Here is a 19642-nt window from a genome sequence, read left to right as displayed (position 1 = left end):
ATGCATATTAAGAATATGAAGGCATTTGAAGAGCCAAGCTTTACAGGGAGCATGTCTTAACTGATGTTCTTCCACACTTGCATACTAAGAATGAGTAATGCTCACAAATTATTTTCCACCTCTTCCCAGAACTCGACCTTCTCTTTAAAGATTTGAAGCCGCCTTTTCACTATATCTCCTCTTTTCAATCTTGTATAATGTGAATATCTTGTGTGGTTTTAGGAAATGATTTCTCTCTTCGATTGAGAAGTATTTTTTTAATTTGGTTAACTGCTCCCCTGTGATGCTTCTCTCACCCTCGGCAGATGATATAATGTACACTATTATATATTCTATCAAACCGTCCTCCCGTCATCTTCATGTACATCGGTCAGATTTTCAGATGCTGTATTATTGGTTACAAGATCACACATTGCAAGTATAATAAATCCAACGAGAAGAGTCATGCATAATGTAGAAATCAGAAATTTATTTACTAGAATTGGATCACAATCGTGTTTAGGCCATTTTTGTAAGTAATGTAATCAAAGTTAATGGACAAATCTTTGTTAAGTTAATAGTTACGAATTATTTCATTCACCTTAATTTCAATAGTCATAATGGAAATTACATACATTCTGTGTTGTTAGGTAGGACAAGCCATTATGTTTGCCCTACCTAGCACCAGCTCATGTATGCAATTCACATTCTGACTACAGTGGAACTTCGGTATAAAGCGCTCTGATATAATGAGGTATCTGTTATTTTATATAACAAGGTAATTTCTTTAACGAGTTTCGACTGTATTGAAATACAATAACATGTATTTGTAACAGGTGAATGAAATAATTTTGTTTAACATGGCACTCAGTTATGTATTAAATTTGATTACATTACGATAATGGTCTATTCTAATGCAGCTGCACTCAATAATATACATGTGTACATCATATATTAACACGGTTGCCCATTAAGTTGGAATAAATTTTCTAACCTCTTTTAATTAAATGATTGTCACAATATGATTTTCTTTAGATATGGACCGTTTTAGATGTATATTGATCAATCTTTATTATTCAATCTTTATTGATACATAACATACATAACATTTAATAATTTCTGTAATAAAAAAAGGGTACACATATTACTGATTGAATACAAATATATTCTTGAGACTTGATGATAAGTGTCAAAGACCTGACAATAGGCTGAACAGGTATTTTACATTGCCTCGAATGGCCAAGGTTCTGTCAGTTCGGTTGTGTGACCGCCTGACCGGGTATCACTTTTCAAAACAAGTTAGACTTTGACGATGGCCTTTCCTGTGTTAGCGCCAGTGAAGAGGTCAGTGAAGGCCTTGAACATGTTTTCGAACCCGTCGGTCCTGTGCTCTCGAACCTTCAGCTTTCCCTGTAATAATTATAGAAAGTTTGAACCTTAGGTACATTTGGACCAAAATATTGAGCCAGAGACAACAGAATAATTTGTTAATACAAATCTTGACTTTTGAATCAGGACTCGGGTGGGAAAATGTGGATTTAAAGGTAAAGACCAGTAATGGTCATGCGATTGCATTGTGAAAGAAACGTTTTGGAATCGATCAGAAAAGGTTGATCATCTAGCATCTAGCATCTGCAAGGTTCTGGAATCATCAAATTGATAAGAAATTTGGCCCATTCTTCGTAAAGTTACAAGCACTATACACAGAAAGATGTATATGGGACTACCCTATCTCTCTCACACGACCATGAGAGAAATAAATTTACCAAATATATGAATTAGTAGGCGGTTTCCCGGCAAATTTTTTATCATCATGTATTAGTCAAAACATATTCTTTCACATGATTGGTAATGAGAGCTTCCATTTCATTTTTTGAAATTGGGGCGTTACCAATACTGGTCTTTACCTTTAAGATCATCACATTACAAGGAGCATTATGGCAAAATGTAGAAGAAAAAGATATGGTCACATTGCTCTTCTATTCTTGATTAGAGTAGGTCTATTACTGTCTTCCTTTCCTTTTTCTCCTAATAGGCGAGCATTGTTATAGCACAACTACAAAAATAGAAAGTATGCGTCCTGATATAACAAAAAGTGTCCACTCGGTGGATCTAAGTGCAAAAACGCCCGGGCCCACATTGAGAAAAGGTTTGTTTGGAACTTTAGTGGGGATGGGGAGAAGGAGGGGGTGGGGAGGGGCTGACGGGATTCCCAAATCCATATTCATATTGGGAGAACCCCTCTGCTCCTTACGGGAGGGCTGACGAGATTCCCAAAATCATAATTTTATCCCCGTGAGAAATTAATGTCTGGCAAATGTTGCCCTTCCTTCTCATGACAATCCAGGCCTGATAAAAACCCGATTTAAATCGGTTTCCCGATTTTTTTAATTTTTTTTTCCCGATTTTTTCCCGATTTTTTTTTCTTCCCGATTTAAAAAAAAACAAAATAAATCCTGATTTTTTTAATTATTTTTTTCCTTCTTCCCTATTTGATCCTGATTTTCCAGATTTCCCTCTTATTTCCTCTATTCTTCCCTATTTTCCCAGTTTTTTACTCGAAAGGGGGGAATGTTTGTTAGATGCCATTTTTTTCCCCGCGAATCCTCTTCTCTTTTTTTTTTACTCTACGGGGGCGTGGTTGAGGGGAAAACAAAACAAATTTTTTTTTTTTTTAGTGCTCACTATCACCCCTGCAATCCTAGAACCACCAAAGCTCAATTTGATTGTATTGACAATATTATAATACATTTTACTGATTTTAGACATACACTGCTGATGAACTGCTAAAGTGTAAAAGGAAGATTTTATTTGACTCTATCAACCCCCTTCAGGGGTGATCACAAGATATTTACAATACAATACAGAATGATATAGAAAACAAAGTAAGATATATATATATATATATATATATATATATGACGCTATATTCTTTACCTCATTGATCCATTTGCTTAGTTGAGTAACTGCTTCTGCCCATCTTGTCATGTATTGCATAACATTAAAACCCTGCATCTTGAGATGATTTGTGACCATCACACCAAAAAGAGACGGCACTGTGGTGAAGAAATAAAACATGTGAACACTCATTAGCGGGCCCCGTACTGTGAAGATGATTTAATTAATAATTAATCTATTCATTCATTCATTCATTAATTCATTTGTTTGGTTAACAAGACACTCATTTATTGCCTTAATGTGATTTATTGCATTTATTTCAATTACAACTGAATTCAGATCTGAATCCTTAGTCGTGTCCTGCCGAGACACTTTGGAGACAATTTGCCCTAACTATTGGTACTGTTGAATGAAATAGGGCACTAGGGCGATGGCGAGTGACTTGTCTCTCCTGGCTCATAGATGCCACTGGCATAAAGCCTCTGGATATCCTCTATTGCTAGCAGAAAGGAGAGCAATTTCTAATACGTTAAGGATGGAGTAAGACACCTGCATCTAACTGTAAGGCATAAACAAAAAAGATGTTGTATTGTCCTTGGCGACCGACCCCTTTTTTAGAGAAAAAATATTAAAGCATTAACAACTGAGAAATATCAGCCCAAAGAGGGAGGAAAAAAAGGGAAAAAAGGGAAAAAAGGAAAAAAAAAGAAGATTTCTGACCGACCGACCCATGTTTTGGCACCTAAAGGGCAATACAGCATTTTTTAAAGGCCTAAATCTCATGATCTCAAGGTTCCACTCCATATACTCACACAGCTGCTTTTCTTTGAGATTATAACCCGAGATGGATCCACAACAGGAGATGCGTCCTCCGATCTTCATGTTTAGAATGGCTGTTGCAGCAAACTCCCCACCAACCTGTTTACGAAAAAAAAGAATATGTTCATGGGAGATGCATTCGAGGTGCATTCGGGACATTCTTACATTCTGGTCTGGACGTTCCGAACTTCCAACTGCGTTCGAGCCGCATTCGAGCGGCAATCTAAAGATTCTGACGGTATTCGAAGTGCATTCCAGTTTGGAATCTTTTAGTACCGAAAACATCGAAAGAGATTCCGGCGGCAATCGAGATGCATTCGAGGTGCATTCGGGACATTCTTGCATCCTGGTCGGAACGTTCTAACTGCAAATTCGACTCGCATTCGAGCGGCAATCTAAAGATTCCGACGGCATTCGAAGTGCATTCCAGTTGGATTCTTTTAGTACCGAATTGATTGGTTATCAGCAGATTTGTCACTGATGTTTGTCATTTGTCATTGAAAAAAGGCTTTGTTCACAAAAAATAATGTAGATTGGAAGTCTCTTTTAAAACTACTCTACAGTTATCTCGGGACATAGGCTACACCCCTTCAACTTTTGTGATATGCTCACAACCTTCTCAATCACTCCTTTCTTTGTTTACCTCCTATTTCACCTCGTTTTTTGTTTACAAACACTGAAAGCAAAAACTAAATGAAAAACTTTCCTTTTCTCTTTCCTATACATTTTCTTAATTTATTTGAACCCCACCCCCCCCCCCCCCCCCCCCCCACCAAAGCAAGTTTTATTGATGACAGAATATATCAACGGCCTTATCATTAAAGATAAACTTGAGTTCTGGTAAAAAATGAAAATGAATTCTCACAGAATCTAACGAAACTTACACTGAATGTTCAAGATTACAAATAAATGTCATGTGCAAAATAATTGGGAAGAAAATGTATACTGGCTGAGTAATAAGCATAGAAAGATAAGGAAATCAGGGTAGTACTAGCCCCGACACCATGTGTGTTGTCCCATATACATCTTTCTGTGTAAGTGATTGTTACTTTACCAAGACTCTGCCAAATTTATAATGATTTTGATGACTCCAGAACCTTGCATTACACACCATTACTTACATGCTATATGATCAACTTTTCTGATCCATTCCACACCTTTTCTTTCACAATGCAATCGCATTACCAGAATGTGGTGTAACATGGTGTTACCCAAAGCCTGCAATATTAGAGCCTTACGTTGTCAAAGTAGACATCGATACCGTCTGGAGCGAGTTCTTTGAGCTTGGCATCAAGGTTCGGTGTTGTCTTGTAGTTGAAGACTTCATCAAAACCAAGTTCCTTCAGGTACTCACACTTCTCTTCGCTTCCTGCAGATCCGATCACTCGACATCCCTGCCAAATAGGAAATGATCGATTACATGAAATCATGACAAAAGTTGCTTCAAGCAGAGAATAATCTTTCATTATACTCTCCGAGATACTTTGATTCTGAGATGTAACTGGAATGGAATCATTGTCTATTTTAATACGAGATAGGTCATACCCAACGTTGATTTGCAATGGATTCCGAATTGATCATCATGATCAATAGTGATACGTCCATGGATCTTCTCAAACTTCTCTGAAAGTGTCTTTGGTCTTCTGATTCCTTTCCTTGTTACCGTTTAACCAAAAGTGTGATATGAAGAAGCAGAATGTCTGGTACTAACCTTGATCTTAGCAATCTGTCCTACAACGTTCCCGACGGCACCGGCAGCTCCACTCACCAGGACAGTCTCCCCTGGCTTAGGGTCACTGACATCCAGAAGACCGAAGTAGGCTGTAACACTGACATGAGGAAATTATTGTTAAAATGGAAGGACCCTAATTTTTTTTGTTTACAATTATTTTTCAGGTCATTATCTTTAAGCTTCTTCAGTTAATGATCGCTGCAGGTCGTAATTAATTCAAAATCACTGATTATGTTGGTCGATCGTCCATGCTACAAAATACAACACAATTTGGATATTCCTGCAATTCTTGTAGTAAATTGTAAGAGATCATACGATATAGGCAATGGGTTATTTCCGATTCTTGCCGCTGTCGATATAATGGATATTGTTAATGAAAAGCGAGGTACAGGTGATCTTGTCATTTCAAGGCCTAAATATAGGTTTTCCCGCCCAATTTCATCAGAGTTGCATCCGATTTAACGATGCGATCATTCAATTTCGAGCGAATTTAAATGATCACCGAGATCAACATTCAAAAAGCTAATTAGTTCATTCAATTTAATTGTATAAGCATGCCATTTCATGATTTTCTCACATAAACGTGTAAAATGCGCGTTCAAATTAAAAATACAAGTAAATGCATTCAATTTCGCACCTGCACCGCCCTGATGAACGTTAGGGTATTCAAGTTGACGAATAGGCAAGCATTTACAGCATTTGGGCAGTCTTTTTCTGTTACTGTTTATATTCTTTGCAATCTGCATCTCTTTGAATAAATTATGCAAACTTGATGTACCTTGAAATGGGACCTTTACCTTATAGTGAAATATCTCATTCATCTGACAAACCGTCATGTAAATAAATTATGATTTATAACCATTCTGTAAGTGTTATGTCCATACTGCTAGGGAATACAGTGAAACCGGAATACAATATTAGAAAGAAAAGAAATATATAGAATATGATTAAAATAAACATTATGAAACTTTAAGAATGAAAATTAAGTTATATAATTAAAAACAGTGAGAGAAAAAAATATGACGTGAAAAGATTGCGGTAAAAATTAAATAGAACTACAGAACTTGTTTATGTTGATTTAATTTGAACGTTCAAAGTGCGAAGGTGTGTGCCTATAAATGAAATTGAAATTGGTATTAAGCACGAAATTGAACGTCTATCCAGCTTGCGCGAAATTGAATGACAACTTAGCGGCACTAAATTGAATGTATTTCTCTCTAAATTGAATGAAATAAAATTTAAAAGGAATGATATAAAATGAAATTAAATGCTCAAAGAATGAAAATGAACCATGAGAGCAGAGAGTTGATGAAAACCGTTCGAACTTGAACGCCTATTCATGAAGTCGAATGCAACTGTGATGAAATTGGGCGGGAAAACCTATATTTACTTTTCAGCAGCAGAGAGTATTATTGGAGAGTCTGAGACATGAGAAACAGAGAAAGAGAGAGACATAGATAGTGTGAGAGGAAGAGAGAGTGAGGGAGAGAGAGACAGATGGTGTGTGAGAGAGGGAGAGAGACGAGGGAGAGAGGACAGGTGAGAGATGGGAGAAGGGAAAAGGATGGCAGGAGAGAGGGGAAAACAGAGGAAGAGAGTGAGAAGGGTGGCAGGGGGAAGAGAAAGATCGAAATCTTCGCTGGGGGGGGGGGGGGGGTCCTTACCCAGTCATACCCAGGGACCCAATAGTATAAGACCTTGGTATCTCTTCAGGGAGCGGTGGTGCCTTCATGAGATTCTTGCCATCACTGACAGAATGTGTTGTCCATCCAGTAAGTGGAAGAGCCCATGTCCCCACTGGGAAGTCCGCATTACGACTCTCGATGACCCTACAAATAGGAATACGATGATACAAGTTTATTGATTAGTGAGTATATGCCTATATGCTTCATAAAGTTAGATAAAGCAGGGAGGTTTTTCCACCTCCCTGGGTTAATCAATTCTCAATTTTCGATATTGTCGTCATTCGTCAATGATAAAGCTTACAGAATATGTTGTCCACCCTTTAAACAGTAGAGTCCTAGGTCGTACTAGGAAGTATGCACTACGACTCTCCAGGAACCTTTGATGTTAATCTACCGAAAGCCAAACTGAGTATGAATGATCCTTCTATCGTTTGAAAAGTCATATAGCCCTAAATCACATATTTTCGTTGAAAACATTTACAATTTTATGTTTGCCTATACATTCCCTGTACACCTAACTGTAAAGAAAAACATACTGCATTAATTAAGCTTGATAACTAGCAGGGAAGCTAACGTGATATAGCTCAAGAAAATCAAATATTGAGTCTGTCAGTTTTGGCACAAACCGAATGGAAATGGTTTATAACCATATACCGGGTAGTAACTTTAACTAAGCCATCTAGTTTTTACTCTATTCATCCCCATAACACCTAAACAGAACTGTTTGAATACTAATTCTTCTAAATCTGTTGTGTAAATATTACAGCTAATTAGACTTTGATCTTTAAAGAATTGGTTAACAAGGACAGCTAGTATACAGACAAGTTATGGCCAAGGCTTGTATTTATTTGCTATTAATGTATACCCTCCGCAACATGACTTGCAAGAAAGAACAGAGCCGTTATGTCGAAGGCTCTGAATACAGCAATCCACTCGTGTTCTTTTTAAATAATTGTTTGCATATACGTTAATATAATACTATGAAGATATCGTCCTTGTTTTCACGAAGTGACGGTAGTGAGGAAAATCGTCACGCAAAGTGAATGCAATTTTTTTTTTCTCACTACCGTCACTTCGTGAAAACAGCGACGATATGTTTTCATTCAGAAAATAAAAACAACCAACCCCGGACCCAACACTACTACCCTAACCCCACTCATAATCCTAACCTGAAACTGAATAACCCTCATCCTATAGAGTGGTGAAGTGTGACGTCATCAGAAATATATTTTAAGAATTTCTTTCATAACATCACAACCAGAGCAAAATAACACTGAGCACCTAAAGGAAATCTATTTATTCAGATGGTCATATCTCAGCCAATACTTAACATATTCAATTGGTTTTCGATATTTGGACATTATTTTGATGCTCTTTCGGAAAATGAAGAAAATGATTGAGAAATTCTAAAAATAGATTTTTATGATGTCACAGCTTCGGTACTCTATATCCTGGATGAAAGAACTACCTGCAGGAAATGTCACCGAAGCAAAAATAGAATGACCCGCATTTGACTTACTTTGCGACTTGTTGCCCAATCATTAAAGTATTCAGTGGTGCTTTGGCGCTATACGGTCTACAATGGAAGAAATAAAGAACATCGATAAAGAACATCAAACAAAACAATATCAACATAATTATCAAAACATTTTTTTCACCCCCCCCCCCCCCAAGAATTCTCCCTCGCAAGGAAAAAGAAAATCATTTTGCATTGTAACTTTCAAGTGCTCTAAAATGCCAATTTTCAGCATTCTAAAATCAAAGTTTTCTCGCTCGGTCGCTTTAGGCACCAAAAGCAAGGGGCATCTCCCAAGCAAGACGCTATCAATAATCATTAATTAGTCATCAGTATAACCATTCAAAAGATGGTCAAAAATACAAAGTTTCAACATCCCAAAATCTAAATAATATCTCTGGGTTGCTATACTCTCCCTCAAATATTCATAGAAGCACCCTTTCTTCCAGCTGGAAGCGAGGGGGTAGATGGTTCTCTTATCGAGGGGTTGGTAAAATCCATTTTGAAGGCCCTTTGGGTCTGTACTCCCCCCACCCCCCCCATCCCCTCCCCCACCCCCACCCCATCCCCACACCTGGAGCAGTTCCAGTTAGCCAACTTTGCCTGAGTCAGTGAGTGGAGACATCCTGTTGCACCAGACAGAACAACAGTTTGAGGCTGAAGTTGAACCATTAAATGTGAATATTTATGTTATAGTTGGTTAAACATAGACATAGATATGATTAGACCTTTAAATATTAAAGCACGTCTGATAAATGCATCAGAAAGATTACCCTTCGAAGAGCATTGGTGATATATAGTACCGGTACATGGTGTGATAATTCATTTCAAGGAATAAAGGGAGGCTTACCTCATGTATGGATCCACAGAAATATATTCGGCTTCCATTAAGATTTCTATAATAGCATGGTGGGGTGAGAAGAAGAGTGAGAGATGGGGGGATATAGAATGAAAGAGAGAGGGAGAGGGAGAGGGATATAGAGAGTATGAGCGAGAATGAGAGAGAGAGAGAGAGAGAGAGAGAGAGAGAGAGAGAGAGAGAGAGAGAAAACAATAAAGGAGAGAGATGGGAAGAGAGAGAGAGATAAAATATACCACAAAACATAATGGGTGGAGTTATATATAAATTAGGTACATGTACATTATGAGATTAAATAAAACAAAACGTTCAATAATTATTGCTTAATAATGTGATGATGTCGACATATAGGGGGTTTAGCATTTTTTCCGGGTTGACTGGCATGTATATAATTATGCTCTATACGGTAGACAAACTTTGTGTACATGATTGTGGTTCGAGTTGTAACTATAATGGGTGGTATATAAGCTTACCTCCTTCTTTCAGCTCTGGTATATCAAACTCTTCTAGCCTCATGTCACTTTCCTTCGGGAAACCATCGAAGTGTTTGGCCAGCATCCATCTCTTTCCTTTGCCAGGCATCTTGGAGGATATATTCAATCTATGGGAGCAACGATCCTTGGCCTTGTAATATCGCAGAGACAAAATATATACGCTATAGTATACTTGCAGTGGTGTACTGCACAGCAAAGACTCTCTGGCTACAAAGTGAATTCCACACAGTGCACAAAGATGCTAGTCATGCAGCATGGTCGATAATTATTGTACCTCGCATTCACGGTTTAACAAACCATGGACCTAGTACTATAGTACCATGAACAAACACAGCTTAACTACACTGAACCAGATCGGTCGTGCAGCTATGTGTCATACCAAAAGACGTTAAAGCTTATCTGCCGTAGTTTACAGTAGGGATTAGACTGCCCTGCAAGGTCACTGGACAGGTGGTTATCTCATCAACTCAGCTCTCAGTTAACATAAGAAAAAGAGGATCATGGGGGACCAATGGTCACCGATTAGGCATTGTTTGTTATATAGAGGGCGCAAGTAGCTACAAGTAGTGCAAAAGACGTTAAAAGATGGGAGTTGTTGCTATTGTCTGGAGTTCAACAATAAGGGAAAGAGCAACGTCGATCTGGCGCTGCTCAGTGGCTGCCGGGCTCACGATCAATTGGGCAAAAAGAATTTCCGTTTCGGTTTAATAAAATTTGGAGTGGACTATTAGGCTATTATTATTATTATTATTATTATTATGATTGTGCTTTTTTTTTTTTTATTAATAATTATATTTGCTTATATAGCGCCTAACACTTAAGTCTCTAAGCGCTCTACAGTAATGCAGCATAATTACCCTGGCTTTAGCAGTGCAGCTGTTACGCGCGCTGCGTTTCAAGTAATAAATTCCTACCAGGTACCCATTTACTTCACCTGGGTGGAGTGGGGCAAATGTAGCGCCTTAGCTGCACCCCCAAATAAATTTTAGATCAATAATTGCTCTGAGCCATTTGACGCGTTTCAATATTCATATGTCGAGTTCTCTATTTTACCATGGTTACCCTAAACGGTGGAATAATTTTCTCTAACATGTTTTTCCAAAAACCGGACAGTGAGGTGCCCGAATCTATACATATTTATATCTTATACCATTGAAAATATCATGTTTATTTCTTGCTCGGCCGAGTCGCTTGATCGCAAATTTCAGAAATTTAAAAGTTGATGTTTGAAAAGGTGTAGCCCTCGATCCTTCGAGAAAATGTGCAGTTACGCTGAGAAATGATCACTGAAAGGTCAGAGCAAATAGCGGCTAGACAGGGGAGACACAAAGAATATATTTCTCTCTCGATCTCTCTCCCCTTTTTTTGTTGTTGAAAAGGGTATAATTATGATCAGGAGCGCAAAGGGCGGGGGAGGTTGGAATTTGATGATCGAAAGTGTTCAAATTTGAAATTTGAATGGTTTTATAACATAATTATTTTATGAAACGCCAAAATCGAGGGTCTTCTTCAATTTAAACATTTCGAAACAGATTTTATTGATTCATAAATGCAATCCAACCGGATATCATGCAAGTAACTATAAGAATAAAGCTAGAAAGGAATTCGTTTACTTTCAAGAAACTCATATGCGTATTTTCTAATCTATTTCACCTTATCCACCCCCTTATCTCTCTATCTCTCTCTCTCTCTCTCTCTCTCTCTCCTTGTCCTCTACCTCGTTTCCCTTTTTTCTCACCTCTTTCTCTCTCTCTTGTTCTTCCATTTTCGATAGAATGTACCCTTCCATATAACAATTTTTCACAGTAAATGTATTGCTCATAACCAATAAATAATTAAATGAATAACAAATATAAAAAATTATACTAATAAAGAAATTAAGAAAACAAATTCAAGAATTGTTGGTTTTACGCCAGTTTTACGCAAAATTCTCATTTTATTTTTGAACAATACAAAGAATACAACTTCTTGAATATGAAAGCATATATAAATATGACTCCAGATAAATTGTTTGTTTCACAGCATCATCTTAATTCAAATAAAGTATCTCCCGGTCAATTATGATAAACTTTATAGTATAAGCACATACAATACTAATATCGTCTTGTAAATTTCATGTCTGCGCTTCGTAGGTTTAAGCAAAATGCAATGAATTATTGATAATTTATTGCATTTGCTTTGTTTTTTGTATTTATGGGGGCGGCGACGTACCCTAGCCCCCGCTGCGTACAATCATGATTCAGTGGCTAAGTAATGGCCTCGTTACTGTGAGCCCCCATGATCAAAACCGTGTCGATGTGCTATATTAGTGCCCTTTTATGAGGCATTAATCCGCATTACTATCACGCAAAACAAACACTCACAAATTATTATTCAATAAAATGTGAGAATGTATACTGTTATTTAGATCTATTAGGAATAAATCATTGTCAAAATTATTCCATAAATTGGGGTAAAAATAATTATTCCACCATTATGACCAACAGTGCATATTTATATATAAACATCGTGTATTATGTTAATTCCCGGCGGAGACATTTGCCAAGCTCTACAAATATAGAGAAAAGTGATTGGTCTATAAATTTCGTCTTGACGCACCCATCGATGTGGCGTCAGTGTTGATTCCCATGAGCTAACTTGCTGTGTGATTACCCAAACCGAATAGTGAAAATCGAATCATTCCAAGAAGGAAAATGAAAAGTGTTGACTTCTACATACATATCAGTTGGAAACTATGAGAAGAGAAAACATCATGGACACACAAGTAGTTAGTTGGAAAACCAAACTACTTTTAACAAATCGGATACTGTTTTCGAGAAGATTGCGTCAAGAGAGAAATGATAATAATCCAACCATCGGTGTTGTGATTTGTTGAGAAAAAAAGTTTACCCTTTCTATATTAAATGCCCTACCCACTCTCAAGGGGGGGGGGGGGAGATAAGTTAGACTTTGACGACAGCCTTTCCTGTGTTAGCGCCAGTAAAGAGTTCAGTGAAGGCTTTGAACATGTTCTCGAACCCGTCCGTCTTGTGCTCTCGAACCTTGATCTTACCCTGTCGCAATTAAGAATGAAAAGTAAAAAAAAAAAAATTATTTTCCACTCTCGCCAAAAGTAGCGCTTTAATCACTGAGGACAAGGCGCATTATGTGTAATTGTGGAACTAGAGAAAGTTACAGTCCACTGATCAAACACGTATGAATTCTTCATCCGAAAAGTTCAATTTTTCCTGATTTCTCATCATTTTTGGTTTGGACCATTATTTTTTTTTAAATATTACTATCCCTATCATGACTACAACAATAATCACTTTATACTTGTTCGCGCTATTTTCATAATCATTATGATGAATTATCATTGACCATGGGAATGGTAAACAAATAAAATCATTGTGATGTCAATTGTTGACACAGTGATGTCCACTGTCAGTTATAGTGGTACATTGGTAATCTCGAGAGTTGCTTGACCAAGATAATCGTTTCCTTTCTCACCTCTTTGACCCACTCTGTCAGGGCACCGATGGCTTCGGCCCAGCGTGGTTGGTATCTGTAAATAATGAAACCTTCCATCTTCAGCTGTTTGAGCACCATCTGGACATAGATAGATGATACTATGGAACAATATCAAATAAGGATTGTGTAGTTAGGATACTCGGGTAGGGTAGAGTTTACGAATTGCGTAATTAGAACTCACCCAAAATAAATGCCCTAATAAGGAATGACCCATGGACGAATACCCCTTGGTCACGTACTGCAGCATCGGACTTCGGACAACTACTCATAATAAGGCCAACTACCCTCGAAAAACTACCCCTGGAATATCATCCTTTGGAGAATTAATTACTCATGGACATATACCCTCTGATGAATTTACTCCATTACCATCAGATAACCATCTCGGGGTAAATTTTAGGGGTGTTTTTAGGGATGGAGACTTGGAGTTGTCAAGGGAAAGAAACTTCAAGGGGTCAGTGTAGTTGAAAAAGATTTAGTAAAAAGATAACACGTTTAGACTGGGTTAGGATTAACACTGTGCTTATAAAGGTCACTTTGGCCGCAATCTGGCAATGAACGAGCTTGGTAAGATACTTGCCATGATTTGATCAGTTTTAGCTGGTTTTAAACAGTAAAATAGATAATTACGTATATAGGGTCTACTATATACACATTTAGACTATAATTAAATAACCTGATCCATCTCTACAGGCACAGTGAAGGTTTCTAGCTGGTTTAGAAATTACTTAGTCAGGGTAGCATTGTTTAACTCACGTTTCTCAGGTTCTTTCAGGTTGTACCCTGAAATGGCTCCACAGCATGCGATGCGACCAAATAATTTCATGTTGAGAACAGCAGTCGTGGCAAACTCACCACCAACCTGAATGAATATTAAAGGTGTTGTAATAATAATGATAATAATAGCCTAATAGTCCACTCCAAATTTTATTAAACCGAAACGGAAATTATTTGTGCCCAATTGATCGTGAGCCCGGCAGCCACTGAGCAGCGCCAGATCGACGTTGCTCTATCTCTTCTTGTTGACCGCCAAACAAGGTAGCAACAACTCCCATCTTTTAACGTCTTTTGGTACGACACAGAAGAAATTTTAAATACGTTTTCGACTCCAGATTTTTTTTTAAATTTTCATCGCAAATATCCGTTTCTCTTCCTCCCCCTCTCTCTTTCTCTTGTTCTAATTCGTGTGGTCAGCGGGTCGATCTTTATTTGGGATAGACAGCTCAGGCGAATATGCCGAAAAGTTGAAAACATAATTTAAAAAAACAATCACTTTTTTTAAACAGAAGATTCTGACCCGATATCACATAATTATCTAGGACGGCAATTATCGCACCTTTCCCTGTTTGAGTATTCCAATTTTTCAATCAAACTGATAAACGGTCTATTCTTGGCCATCTTTGACTGATGTGTGTTGGTCCTGGTGGTGTAATTGAGGGATACATTTTCATTCTGTGGCTCAAATAGAATGGTCTTTGTTTTCTCTCTGCCCCTTTACTTATTTACTTCAGCGGATTCTAATTGTTGCCTGTCGGAAAAGAAATCAATTGGTTGCCTTACGTTGTCAAAGTAGACGTCTATACCGTCTGGAGCGAGTTCTTTGAGCTTGGCATCAAGGTTCTGTGTTGTCTTGTAGTTAAAGACTTCATCAAAGCCTAGTTCCTTCAGGTGCTCTAACTTCTCTTCGCTTCCTGCAGATCCGATCACTCGACATCCCTAATGAATACAAAATGACTAAGACACTGCTGTATGCTAAACATAAACAGACATTTGATCATCCTTTATAGTTAAAATTAAGCCTTTATTATGTATGCTCAGTGATTTTCACTATGTACTTTTCTACATTTTAAGAAAAAAATAATCTTCGACCTGACTTCTTATCATAATCATGTCACACATAGATGGTGTATTCGAACAGACTGCATTTAACAGCGATCTTATAGCTATTTTTAAAGTGGTATTTAATAATAATAATAATAATAGTATTTAATTTTTATATAGCGTTTAATACAAATGTCTCTATTTCTGACCTTACTAGTAGCCGTTGCTCCCCTTGTCTCTTTTAGCTTTGGGCACATAAGTATGTATAACATAGTGGACTTACCTTGATATTAGCAATCTAGCCTACAACGTTCTCGAGTAAAAGAGTGGGCTTATATCAATCTATGTAATCTAATATACTACGACGAGTAGTTTCTCTCTGAAAAGGCATTATGGTATCCAAGTGGAAAAACGTAGATCTAATCTGTCCTCCAGCGTTCCCAGCATCAAAGGCATACACCATTTCGAACCGAATGCAGTCTCTTTGGGCTTTAAATATTTCAGATACGAAGAAGCACTTTGTAATCACCCTGATTATCTCCACTACTTTAATAAGGAGGGATTAGACCACACAGCGAGGTCACTGACAGGTGGCTATCTCATCAACTCAGCTCTCAAATAACATAAGAAATAGAGGATCATGGGGGACCAACGGGCACCGATTGGGGAAGTTTTCTATATAGAGGGAGCAAGTAGCTACAAGTAGGACAGTGGGGCTTTAACAATCTGTTATATAAAACCTTCCCGACGTCTTCTCTGACTTGGGATCACACAGATCGCATTGGCCTATACATCAAGCAACAAAGTGGATTTATCTTGTTCTATCTGTCCTACGACGTTTCCAAGGGTAAAGGCATACAGCCTCTCTCAATGGAAGCTTCTCTTGGCCCGGAATATTTCAGATATGAAAAATTAGCAGAGTGTACTAACCTTCATCTTAGCAATCTGTCCTACAACGTTGCCGACGGCACCGGCAGCTGCACTCACCAGGACAGTCTCTCCCGCCTTGGGAGTACAGATATCCAGAAGACCGAAGTAAGCTGTCACGCTACATGGAGGGAAAGTCCATACATAAGAAGATCCGAGGAAATTGGTATTTGTCTTTTTCTCATCTTTATAATTTATCTTATACCTGTATACTCTCTTCAAGAGAAGAAATAATGCACAAAAACTTGCTACATGGACCTCTAGGAAGAACAAAGCCGTTATATCAATGGTTCTGAATAGAGCAATCCAGGCGATTGTTAACCTGAACATTTGTTGATGTTCATAAATTATGAATGTATATATCTTTATGCGGAAATTAAAACTAACCAACAAATCAGGTCCTGTCTCGTAAAGAGTTGCGATTGATCTGAAGCGATCCCAAATATATAGATGAAGCATTCTACTTTAATTTAGAGTAGAACTGTAGCAAAACAATTGTGACACAGTACGTGTCCTGAATGAAGACGCAAAAAGAATGACGCAATATAATATTTTAACCGCTCCAACCCTTGCACTTACCCAGGCATCCCGATAGACCCGATGGCGTAAGATCTAGGCACTCCCTCAGGGAGTGGCATCTTAATGAGTCCTTTTCCATCACTGACAGTATGCGTCGTCCATCCTGAACTGGGAAGCGTCCAGGTCCCGACCGGGAAATTGTCATTACGACTTTCAATGACTCTGGAAAAAAATAGGAGTATTATTACGTTATAGTTTAAAAACGAGGATCACCACTTTACTTGGCCATTTTTTTTTTCTTCTTCAATATTTTGCCGTCATAACGGTGTTCAAGTTCAAGTTCAAGTTCAAGTTCAAATAAGGTTTTATTCATTACTTGTCAACAAGTCCGAAGACTAAAAATGCAAGTTTACATCAATATAAAAAACATTCAAAAACATAAAGATAACATAGTAAATGAGGACAAATATATAACAATGAATACATTTTTAAGTTAAAAACATTAAAGTAGTAACAAAAAAACAAAACAACAAAAAAAGATTTTTTTTAAAAATACAAGATATGAAATATTGCTGGCAAAAATGAATAAATGTTGACATATAACCAAATAAAATGTATACAGATACTTGAATTCAATTAACTGTAACATTGGAAAAATTGTAATTAAGTATTGAGTATTGAATATTGAATATTGAGTATTAAAAAGTATTAAAAAGTATTAAATAGTATTACAATCGGAGTCTTGGCAGTGTGCTAATCACAAGCGTGATATGAGTACAGTATAATGTATAAACATATTGCACATGAGAAGGGAGAGAGAGAGAATACCAACAACAACTAAATAGAGAGAGAGGGAAAGGTAAAGGAAAGAGAGAAAGGAGAGAGAAGTAGGGAGAGAGAGAGAGAGAGAGAGAGGGGGGGGGGGGGGGGAGAGAGGGGGTAAGTGCTGGAATAAGTCACACTGGGGTCAAATGATTGAAATGTTGAGGGATAACATCAAACATTTTCAGGCAGTGTGCTTATCATTCCCCAAATTTACACACATTAGTACCTCTGCTTATTTGGATCTCTATACAAAGCCTGCATGATGTGCTTGTGTTTTAATTTAGTTTTATAGTAAAATCACATCATATATTGATAATCGTCGCATGTCACCTTTTACACATTTAAAAAAAAATATTTTCCATTTGGTCTTTGAACAATTCTTATCATCGACTTACTTTGCGACTTGTTGTCCAATCATCACAGTTTCCGTTTGTAGACTGACGCTGTAAGGTCTGTTTAATACGAGAAAATGACGTTACAATAAGCGTATATACATCACAATAGTAGTATCCTTAAACATTAAAAAACACAAAACAAAAACAAAGACTACATCATTATAAACAACAAAAAACAAATACTTGACAGCATTTCATCTTAATTATTAAACTGTTCATTACTACAATTATGATTATAATTGGAACAACTGTCATACTACAGATTTCTTAAGTTAACTGAAAATTTTTACAAAGTTAAAGCTTGAAGCCTTTTTAAAGAAATTTTTCTTTATATTTCAATTTGTTACAATATCTAAAAGGAAGGCAATTGGTCGACAATACCTCATGTACGGATCCACAGAGAGATATTCAGCTTCCAATAAAACCTCTGTGTCGGGGGAAAGAAAGGGAAGGGTAAAGGGGGAGAGATTGGGATAGGGAGAGAGAGAGAGAGGGAGAGGGAGAGGGGGAGAGGGAGAGAGATGAAAGTGAGGGAGAGGGAGAGAGAGAAAAAGAAATAGAGAGAGAGAGAGAGAGAGTGAGTGAGATTAAAATAAAATGTGAACAAAAGCTAGTTATTTTGCTACCATTCGAGATTGCGTATTTAGGACTTGTTTTCAAAAGATTTTTTTGTAAAATACGTTTCAAGGCAAACTCATGAAAATCTGAAGCATTAATTGTTCAACTTACTATACGTTCCAAAAAAGTTGGGTAAAAAAAAATCGGAACATTCATGACTGTGTTGGGTAAAGTTATACCAACATTGGGTAAATTGTATCTTTTTTGGGTGCATTTTACTCTTCATTTTGGTTATGCTACACCCACTTTAAATAAGCGTTTTCTACGTGGACCGGACGCAGGTGATGTGATCACTCCCAGGTAGATTTTGTCCAGGTAGAAAAAAAATGGCCACGTATGAAAATTTACTGCCCTAGCTACGCATGCGCGTATACGCCTTCGTGAGGTTAGATGAGACCGTGCCTAATTATTTAAGCTTACCTTCTTCTTTCAGCTCTGGTATATCAAACTCTTCTAGCCTCATGTCACTTTCCTTCGGGAAACCATCGAAGTGTTTGACCAGTATCCATCTCTTTCCTTTGCCAGGCATCTTGGAGGATAAATTCAATCAAGGGGGCAACAATCCTTGGCCTCGCAATATCGCAGAGACAAAATATATACGCTACGTGCAGTATGCTTTCAGGTTTGATGGTGCATTGTACAGCAAAGAACTAAGTATTATACTCTTTGGCTACAAAGTCTATTCCACACAGTGCACAAGAGTGTTATTCATTTTAGATAGTATAGTACCTCGCATTCATGGCTGCACCCCCACATATAGATCAACAATTGCCCTGAGCCTATTGACCCGTGTCAAGTATGTCAAGTTCTCTATTTTACAATGATTGGAATAATTTTCTCTAACATATTTTCAAAATTTCCGGACAGTGAGGTGCCCTAATCTACATCTTTATATTTTATATAATTAAAAATAACGTGTACATTTTTTGCTCGCTCGAGTCGCTTGATCGAAAATTGGCAGGAACTTGTAAGTTAAAGTTTGAAAAGAGAAAATTAATGTCTGCAAAACAGGTCTGAGCAAATAGCGGCTACACAGGGAAGACAA

At 37.5% G+C, this 19642-nt stretch overlaps 2 protein-coding genes across 2 annotated transcripts; both read right to left on the bottom strand.

Annotated features, from left to right (window-relative positions):
* Positions 1 to 449: 449 nt before the first annotated feature.
* Positions 450 to 10312, bottom strand: LOC574548 (prostaglandin reductase 1). Its single transcript, XM_030991703.1, has 9 exons — positions 9962 to 10312; positions 9480 to 9525; positions 8633 to 8689; positions 7093 to 7257; positions 5408 to 5525; positions 4935 to 5090; positions 3690 to 3795; positions 2917 to 3035; positions 450 to 1389 (listed from the first exon to the last, which is right to left on the bottom strand). The coding sequence occupies exons 1-9, from the start codon at positions 10068 to 10070 to the stop codon at positions 1279 to 1281; spliced, it is 987 nt and encodes a 328-aa protein (XP_030847563.1). The 5' UTR covers positions 10071 to 10312; the 3' UTR covers positions 450 to 1278.
* A 2082-nt stretch (positions 10313 to 12394) lies between these two features.
* On the bottom strand, positions 12395 to 19383 carry LOC585482 (prostaglandin reductase 1). Its single transcript, XM_011673429.2, has 9 exons — positions 19018 to 19383; positions 18361 to 18406; positions 17980 to 18036; positions 16820 to 16981; positions 16244 to 16361; positions 15053 to 15208; positions 14249 to 14354; positions 13472 to 13590; positions 12395 to 13035 (listed from the first exon to the last, which is right to left on the bottom strand). The coding sequence occupies exons 1-9, from the start codon at positions 19124 to 19126 to the stop codon at positions 12925 to 12927; spliced, it is 984 nt and encodes a 327-aa protein (XP_011671731.1). The 5' UTR covers positions 19127 to 19383; the 3' UTR covers positions 12395 to 12924.
* Between the last annotated feature and the right edge of the window lie 259 nt (positions 19384 to 19642).

The sequence above is a fragment of the Strongylocentrotus purpuratus genome, unplaced genomic scaffold (genome assembly GCF_000002235.5).
Source record: "Strongylocentrotus purpuratus isolate Spur 01 unplaced genomic scaffold, Spur_5.0 spur5_scaffold_2, whole genome shotgun sequence".
Lineage (NCBI taxonomy): Eukaryota > Metazoa > Echinodermata > Echinoidea > Camarodonta > Strongylocentrotidae > Strongylocentrotus > Strongylocentrotus purpuratus.
This window is presented reverse-complemented; position numbering and strand designations above follow the sequence as displayed.

Excerpts from the sequence above, each read along its gene's own strand:
- LOC574548 (XM_030991703.1), bottom strand. The coding sequence starts at position 10,070 with ATGCCTGGCAAAGGAAAGAGATGGATGCTGGCCAAACACTTCGATGGT. Across the intron at positions 8,690-9,479 it reads TCTGTGGATCCATACATGAG|ACCGTATAGCGCCAAAGCAC; the intron begins GTAAGCCTCCCT and ends CTTCCATTGTAG. Across the intron at positions 5,091-5,407 it reads GACAGATTGCTAAGATCAAG|GGATGTCGAGTGATCGGATC; the intron begins GTTAGTACCAGA and ends CCTATTTGGCAG.
- LOC585482 (XM_011673429.2), bottom strand. The coding sequence starts at position 19,126 with ATGCCTGGCAAAGGAAAGAGATGGATACTGGTCAAACACTTCGATGGT. Across the intron at positions 14,355-15,052 it reads TAGACGTCTACTTTGACAAC|GTTGGTGGTGAGTTTGCCAC; the intron begins GTAAGGCAACCA and ends ATATTCATTCAG. Across the intron at positions 13,036-13,471 it reads TGACAGAGTGGGTCAAAGAG|GGTAAGATCAAGGTTCGAGA; the intron begins GTGAGAAAGGAA and ends TAATTGCGACAG.